The 8,482-nt window shown below is 51.5% G+C and overlaps 1 protein-coding gene across 1 annotated transcript; it reads left to right on the forward strand.

The window, feature by feature from the left end:
• The first annotated feature begins 4,663 nt into the window (after positions 1-4,663).
• LOC119329096 (alpha-1,3-arabinosyltransferase XAT3-like) lies at positions 4,664-7,209 on the forward strand. The gene is made up of 3 exons (XM_037602091.1): positions 4,664-5,057; positions 5,197-5,301; positions 5,652-7,209. Exons 1-3 carry the CDS (start codon positions 4,937-4,939, stop codon positions 6,908-6,910), a joined length of 1,485 nt encoding a protein of 494 aa, XP_037457988.1. The 5' UTR covers positions 4,664-4,936; the 3' UTR covers positions 6,911-7,209.
• Positions 7,210-8,482: the final 1,273 nt, after the last annotated feature.

Below are 8,482 nucleotides of genomic sequence, written 5' to 3' on the forward strand. Positions count from 1 at the left end.
CTGCACCTACTATCACTGGGAAAGGACACAGCAAGATTGAACCCAAAGCTAAGCACTTCTCCTATTGCAAGAAAGATCAATCCAATAGGCCAAACCAAACTGATAATTCAAAGAGACTTGCAAAGATAACCAATCATACATAAAAGAATTCAGAGAAGATTCAAATATTGTTCATAGATAGACTTGATCATAAACCCACAATTCATCGGTCTCCACAAACACACCGCAAAAAGAAGATTACATCGAATAGTTCTCCACAAGAGAGGGGGAGAACATTGTATTGAGATCCAAAAAGAGAGAAGAAGCCATCTAGCTAATAACTATGGACCCGTAGGTCTAAGGTGAACTACTCACACTTCATCGGAGGGGCTATGGTGATGATGTAGAAGCCCTCCGTGATTGATGCCCCCTCCGGCGGAGCTCTGGAACAGGCCCCAAGATGGGATCTCGTGGATACAGAAAGTTGTGGCGGTGGAATTAGGGTTTTGGCTCCGTATCTGATCATTTGGGGGTACGTAGGTATATATAGGAGGAAGGAGTACGTAGGTGGAGCAACAAGGGACCCACGAGGGTGGAGGGCGCACCTGGGGGGGTAGGTGCGACCCCCTACCTTGTGGCCTCCTCTTTTGTGTCTTGACATAGGGTCCAAGTCTCCTGGATCATGTTTGGTGAGAAAATCACGTTCTCGAAGGTTTCATTCCGTTTGGACTCCGTTTGATATTCCTTTTCTTCGAAACCCTAAAAATAGGCAAAAAAAACAGTAGTTCTAGGCTGGGCCTCCGGTTAATAGGTTGTGACGCCTCCGATTCGACCGTACACTAATCATACACGCAAATGTGTACGATCAAGATCAAGGACTCACGGGAAGATATCACAACACAACTCTAGACATAAATTAAAATAATACAAGCTTTATATTACAAGTCAGGGGCCTCGAGGGCTCGAATACATAAGCTCGAATACACAAGAGTCAGCGGAAGCAACAATATCTGAGTACAGACATAAGTTAGACAAGTTTGCCTTAAGAAGGCTAGCACAAAAGCAGCAACGATCGAAAAGGCAAGGCCTCCTGCCTAGGAGCCTCCTAACTACTCCTAATCGTCAGCGGCCGTCACGTAGTAGTAGGTATCCTCCGGGTAGTAGTAGTCATCAGTGGCGTCGTCTGGCTCCTGGGATCAGTCATCTGGTCGCAACAATCGGGTATGGGGGAAAAAGGAGTAGCAAAGCAACCGTGAGTACTCATCCAAAGTACTCGCAAGACTTACATCAGATCTAAACTAAGTATGCAGTTGTATCAAAGGAAATGGGCTGTATCTGTGGACTAAACTGCAGAATGCCAGAAGGGAAGGGGAAAGCCTAGCCTATCGAAGACTAGCATCTTCTGGAAACCACCATCTTGCAGCAACAGGAGGGAGTAGAGTAGCATAAAGTAAAGTAAAGTAGTAGAAGTGTTATCAACCTCGGCCAGAGATCCTTTCTCGACTCCCTACGAGAAAGCAATCCCAGAGCCATACTATCCATTCATCATAATCATGTCTCATAACCATTTCTCATCTCAAGTATCCAGTTCTAGTTGTATCGATCGGGATACAACTCCAAGTGTCTATTACCGTAGGACAGGCTATCGATAGATGTTTTCTTCCCTGCAGGGGTGCACCAACTTACCCACCATGCTTGATTAACTCTGGATGGACACACTTTCCTGGGTCATGCCCGGCCTCGGCCAAACAATACGCCGCAACCCGACCTAGGCTTAATAAAGAGGCCAGCACGCCGGACTAAACCTATGCCCCCAGGGGTCATGGGCCATCTCCCCGGGAACTCCTGCACGTTGCATACGTGGCCGGTGAGCAGACCTAGCTACCTCCTTCAACAAGGTAGGTGCTTTCCAGTCCAACCCGGAGCGTGCTGCTCAGTCGCTGACATGTATTAAGCTTCGGCTGATGTATACGACGTAGAACGCCCATACTATGCCCACGTGATGGTTAGTGCTATCAGGCCAGAGGCCCCTCAGATCAAATATCCAAATCGTAGTCGATTAGGAACGCGCGGTAACGAGCAGAGACTCACGATCGATGTGACCCCGTCGCCCCGTCTCGAGTACTTGCGGCAAGGGCTAAGAATGCTCGGCCACGCCTCGTAAGTATCTCGCGGGCACCTTCCAGGTCAACCCGACTCCACATCACTCTCAATTAAGCTCGCGCGGGTACCCCTCAGGGCCAACCCGTCTTTAGTAACATGGTCCAGTGGAAAGTCATAGTAACCATAGTAACCGTGTGTCTAACACCAAGGGGGAAAACCTGAGGAATCACCCTTGTCGGATTCCCACTCGATGTAAACATCAAGGTGAACGTAAGAGGAACCACCCTCGAGGTTCACACTTAAGGGGTTGCACGACAGAGTCGTATCGAAAGTGGTTAAGGAGGAAATCACCCTCGATGACCACGACCGAATAGCTACTCTATAGAGATCTCATCAGGAGTGATGTATGAGGTTCCACCCTCGGCACTCGATGGTAACTCTGTAGAGTCGAGCAACAAAGGGGCGTGATGTGACATGAGGTGTCGGGGCCTGGTCTTTGATCCCGTTGATCGGGTCTTCTGATAATCCAGCGGGGCAGTCGGGTCAAGTGAGGGGGTCACTGATGGGTCTCTAACCAACCTATACTAAGCAGTTTAGGATAAGCAGGTAGGTAACAATAGTAGGTTATAATAAACAGGCTATGCAGCAAAATAGGAGCAAACAATAACAGTAGCAAAATCTAATGCAAGCATGAGAGAATGGAATGGGCGATATCGGGATGATCAAAGGGGGGGCTTGCCTGGTTGCTCTGGCAAGGAGGGGTCGTCGTCAACGTAGTCGATCGTAGGGGCAGCATCGGTCTCAGGGTCTACCAGAGAGAAGAGGGGGAAGAAACAGTAATTATAAAGAAAATATAGAATCACAAAGCATAACGTGGTAAAATGCTGTGCCGGGAGTGACCTAACGTATGGCTACACGATATAGGTGAAGGGGGGATTCAACCGGGAACGTTTTCCCGGTTCCGGACCTGTGTCAGACAGATGACCGGAGGGGGAATGTTCCATGTTCAGCATGCTAGGGGCATGTGACAGATGAACGGACCGCGTATTCGAAATCGTTGGATTTTTCTGAGCAACTTTCACATAGAAAATATTTCCATCCGAGTTGCGGTTTATTTTATATGAATTTTCAAAGTTTTAAACAATATTTTGAAATTATTACTAATTCAAAAATAAAGGTTAAGATGCTATGTGCACCCAGCACTGTGTACACAAAGGTGTACCCAGTGGCCGACAGGTGGGCCAGGGGGTCCTAGTTGACCAGTCAACGTTGACCTGTCAACAGGGGGTGGGCTCCTCCTGTCATTCTCTGTTAGTTAATTAACAGTAGTTAATTAGGTTAATTAATCATTAGATTAATTAATCTTAGTTAGTTAATTTAATCAGAATTAATTAAGTTAATTATTTTTATTATTTATTATTTTATTTTATTTTTATTATTATTATAGCTCGGCCACCGTCCACCACAGATTAATTAACAGTAGCCACCGTCCACCACCGGGGAGGAAAGATCGGCAACAGCTTCAGGCACCACCATTATCGATTTAAGCCGCTGCCTGCCCAAAATGGGAAAGCCCTCCGGATCTATAGCTCGAGGGGATGGGGCGCAGCCAGATCCCTTGCCCCGAAGCAGGATTCGAGGCGCAACACGCGGATCCCGGACCGGGAGGGGGGGCTCAGGCTTGGCATTGAATCTGGCACCATGGACGAACTGCTGGGGAAAGGGGAGGGCGCGTGGGGACTATCGCAAGCGCTGGATCTGGGGAAGCGCGGCGGGCCCATGGCGGGTGGGAGAGGGGTGGCGGCCGGAGCCCGGAGTGGGCAGCGACCGGGCTGGTGGCCAGCGGCGCGAGGAGAGAGTGTGGGCTAGGAGAGAACCTTGTAGAAAAGGAATCTCAGTGATGCATTTAAGTGAGCGTGGCAGTGGTGTGAATGTCCGCAAGCCCCTAGTTTGTCTCATGTTTACGAGAGAAACTGCGTCCGGATCGCTCGGCGGACGGTTACATGCCCATATTGGATGACACAACACTTTGAGACCGCACGGTCCGAACATATGCGGGCTGTTTAAGTGTTGGTGTTGGAGATGTCTTTACTGGTGATCTGCTGGGTACTACTACCTCTATATTAATAAAATATAAAACGTTTTATAGTAGGCTAAAACTAGCCTTAGAAAACGTATGCGAAGGGAGTATGAAATACTACGATGTACAAGGACTCGGAGTTCTGTGTCTAACACGAATTCTGCCGTTGAGTGGGACCAAAGAGCATGCATGTACCCCTACAGTACTCCCGCTGCCCGCTGCAAGGCCCATCCCAATCAGTGATCTACTACTACTAGCACTGACACCGCACCGACACTCAGATCACAAATGTCTCGCCATAGAGTCTAGTCTAGCGTGTCTCGAGAATTAACAGATTACTGGTACAGTGGTGACAACAAAATTATCACCAAAAGACAATCTCTAATTAAAGCAAGTTAGGGTAACTAAAAACTGTGTCTGAAGCAGCGGCTGCTATTTTACGGCGCCCTGAAAAGTCGTGCTCGGTAGTACCAGTGGCGCACAGGCAGACACACACCGACCGACCACAGCACTCCCAAACAAAACACTACTATTCCCAAACAAATGAGCAGCTGCGCCTTTGCTGCTTTTGCTCTGCTCCTCCGTCCACTCCCCCCCTTTCTCCCCCCTCCACCGGGCTCGCTGCCGGTGGCCGCCGCTTCCGCCGCCCGCTTTACCCCCCGCTGATTTACACATCAGCTGCTCGGCTCGAGCTCCGTAGCAAGACTCTGGAGGTCCCAGCGCCTCACATCACCCGTGCAGCCGGACAAAGAACTACTCCTACTCCCGGAGGAGATGAAGTCCCGGAGCTCCGCGAGGGGCGAGCCGAGGAGGTTCGGGAATGTGGCTCTCCTGGCCCTCATGCTCTGCTCCCTCGTCGCGCTCTCGCTCATCCGGGCCAGGTTCTCCCCAATCGGTAACGCCATCGCCTGCTCTTTTTTGCTCTTTCTTCTTTTGTTCCTGGCTATGCAGAGGCATGGCCAGTGGTGGGAGCAAATCTGAGGGCGTCAGAGCTGCCGTTTGACCGCTCTCATGGTGCCGCTGCGTTTCTGCAGGTAATACGGCCGTTGCGGGGACCATCAAAGTGGAGGATCCGAAGCCCGTGGTGGTGAGCAAGCCGGCTGCCACGGCGGAGGCCGACGAGGCCGCCGCAGTAGCCGGTAAGCTAACTTATCCGCCTTCGTACACGGCGTGTCTATCGTCTAGAAAGATTAGTGAGTGGATTGGAAGCCGCTCGCTTTATGCAGCGGGTGGTTGGGTGTCTAGATCTGCTTGGCATTTCTTTACCGGCAGGTTTCTTTTGGTAATATCATATCCACTTTTGCTGAGATTCAGCCTCAAATCAGACAAGGAGAGGAGAGGAGAGGAGAAGCAATGGAACCATCCACGGATTTAGCAGCAGCTCGTCCTAAACTATCCCTGCTATACACTGAAGATTTTTGTTCCAAATAATTCGGTGAAGAGTGTGGTGGCATCAGATCTCACCAGGAACTGGATTTTCTTCTTGCAGTGGAGGAAGACAAGGAGGAGGAAGCTCAGCCCAAGGATGAGGAAATTCAGCCCAAGACCGAGCAGGCCTTAGACGCCGCGGTGGCCGTTGATGCCAGCAAGCCGGTGTGCTACGAGACGAGCCGGCGCTCCGACACCTGCGAGGCGGCCGGCGACGTGCGCCTGCTGGGGAGAAGCCAGACCATCTACGTCGACACGCTGGAGCGGGAGTGGAAGACCAGGCCCTACTGCCGGAAGCACGACACGTACGCGCTGTCCCACGTCAAGGAGTGGTCCCTGAAGCCGTTCCCCTCCGGCGACGGCGCGGCGCCCAAGTGCACGTCCAACAGCTCGGCCACCGCCTTCGTGATCTCGACGGGCGGGTTCACCGGCAACCCCTTCCACGACTACACGGACGTGCTCATCCCGGCCTTCATCACGGCCCACCGCTTCGCCGGCGAGGTCCAGTTCCTGGTGAGCAGCTACAAGTCGTGGTGGATAAGCAGGTACATCCAGATCTTCCAGCAGATGAGCCGGTACGAGGTGGTGGACATCGACGCGGACGACGAGGTCCGGTGCTACCCGAGCGCCGTGGTCGGGCCGACGTTCCACAAGGAGCTGGGCGTGGATCCCTCCAAGGCGCCTTCGGGCGTCTCGGTGGCGGACTTCCGCAAGATGCTGCGCAGCGCGTTCGGGCTGGAGCGCGCCACGGCGACGCCGAGCGGCGACCGGTGGGACATCCGCCGCCGGCCCCGGCTGCTGATCATCTCCCGGCGCACCTCACGCGGGCGGGCCTTCATGAACGAGCGCGCCATGGCGGACATGGCGGGGAGCCTCGGGTTCGACGTCCGCATCGGGGACCCAGACACGACCTCCGACACGTCCAAGTTCGCGCGGCTGGTGAACTCGTGCGACGTGATGGTGGGCGTGCACGGCGCCGGGCTGACGAACATGGTGTTCCTGCCGGCCGGCGCCGTGCTGGTGCAGGTGGTGCCGTACGGGCGGCTGGAGTGGCTGGCCCGCAACACGTTCGCGGAGCCGTCGGCGGGGATGGAGGTGCACTACCTGGAGTACGTGGTGCAGCTGGACGAGACGACGCTGAGCGAGCAGTACCCCAGCGACCACCTGGTGCTCAAGGACCCCATGGCCATCCACAAGCAGGGGTGGGACGCGCTCAAGACCACCTACCTCGACAAGCAGAACGTCCGGCCGCACCTCGGCCGCCTCAAGAAGACCTTCCTCCAGGCGCTCAAGATGCTGCCGCACGGCCGGGACGATTAGACCAGCAGCTTTAGCTCACCGTCGTCGCCATCATCATGGGAGCTTGAGAGCTCTGCTGGTAGCCTAGTATCATCATCACTAATAGTGTACAAAATGGATGCAGAGGACAAGTGTCTATAACCTTTACTCTGTTTTCGCCTAATCCGTGGGCCGCGCGGTGCACTGTACTACTCTACTCTTTTTTCAGCATGAGGTAAAACTTGCAGCCGTGTTAACAGGATGCACGCACTCAGCACAAACCAGACCCACTGTATCCTCTTCTGTTACAAGAAGCAATGCCCATGTATTTTTATTTTGAATCTAGCAATTTTGTAGTACACGTACAATGCTCAGCGATGTACTATACTGTTTCCCTAGAAAGAGGAAAGTGAGAAGTCCATATTACAAAGCTGAAGTTCAAGAAACAACCTTAAACTTTAAAACCGTCTACTTTAGAACCTCATATAACCGGACAACTCGAATTTTTCAAACCGGACAAAAATCAGTCTTGGCTCCAGTCAAACAACTGGTTTCATCCTTGTTTTGAGTCATTTTGATCAGTCAAAAACCGTTTTGAGTCGTTTTGATCGGTCAAAAACCAAATCGGCATCACAGTTGAAAGTGCAGGTGACACTTAATTATATTTAGGTGTGACGACAGTATGATTAGTGAAACTAATATCGATTGCTAAAGCTTATTTTAAAATATTGATTATATGAAAATCTTGTTGATGACTGACCCTTCCTCCATTTCAAAAAAATTAAAGACCTGGTTTTCCAACGGCTAGAAGGCTTTCGTTTTGGTTCGATTTGAGTCGTTGGAAAACTGTACTATTAAGAGGACTCATCGTGCATGAATTTCGTGTGGAGATAATTCAAAACTTATAACCCAACTTTCCTACACCTACTATTAAATTACCTTGAGCAGTGTGCTCGTACGAAGGTATCCTTGAGTTACAACAGGAAATTACAGGATACCCCGTGCGCACGGGATAGTCAGTAGCTCTCTGGACACCCACTGTGTACGAGGACTTTGACCCGTGTGCACGGGTGGCGTGTAACTCTCTAGATACCCCGTGCGCATGGCGTCCTGGACATCCGTGCACACGGGGTGGTGGTTTCTTCTTTGACACCCCACGTGCACTGGGCTGACTTAGCCCGTGCACGGGGTCTCACGGGCAGAAATCTGCATCTGGTCAAAAATACTATAAAATGCCCCTTTCCTCCATCTCCAACCCTAACCCTTATGTCTTGTTAAGCTTCACCATTGCCAAACTCCATTTTGTTCATTCCTTCCAATCCCTCCATCCAAACTTGTTGAAACTTTGGGGATTGAGGGAGTAGGACCCAATCTATACTTTGACCAAACCAATTCGTGTTCCCCGTAAGTTTTTGTTCACCATTGACTCGCTACTCTTGGAGTATGGGCTCCTAGGTGGTTAGGGTTCCTCTGAAAGCTTCTTTGCTTGTGGTGTGCTCTAAAGACGTATGTAGAGGTGTGGTGGCCGCCTTCAAGACCACCCCCGAGTGATTCGAGGCTCATCCGTTGAGGGTGACACGAGGAGAATACTGTGAGGCTTCGGTGCCGTTTCGC

The sequence above is a fragment of the Triticum dicoccoides genome, chromosome 7A, assembly GCF_002162155.2.
Source record: "Triticum dicoccoides isolate Atlit2015 ecotype Zavitan chromosome 7A, WEW_v2.0, whole genome shotgun sequence".
In the NCBI taxonomy this organism is placed as follows: Eukaryota; Viridiplantae; Streptophyta; class Magnoliopsida; order Poales; family Poaceae; genus Triticum; species Triticum dicoccoides.

Coding starts and splice junctions, on each gene's coding strand:
- LOC119329096 (XM_037602091.1), top strand. CDS start 4,937: ATGAAGTCCCGGAGCTCCGCGAGGGGCGAGCCGAGGAGGTTCGGGAAT. Junction 5,058..5,196: donor GGCCAGGTTCTCCCCAATCG/GTAACGCCATCG, acceptor GCGTTTCTGCAG/GTAATACGGCCGTTGCGGGG. Junction 5,302..5,651: donor CGAGGCCGCCGCAGTAGCCG/GTAAGCTAACTT, acceptor TTCTTCTTGCAG/TGGAGGAAGACAAGGAGGAG.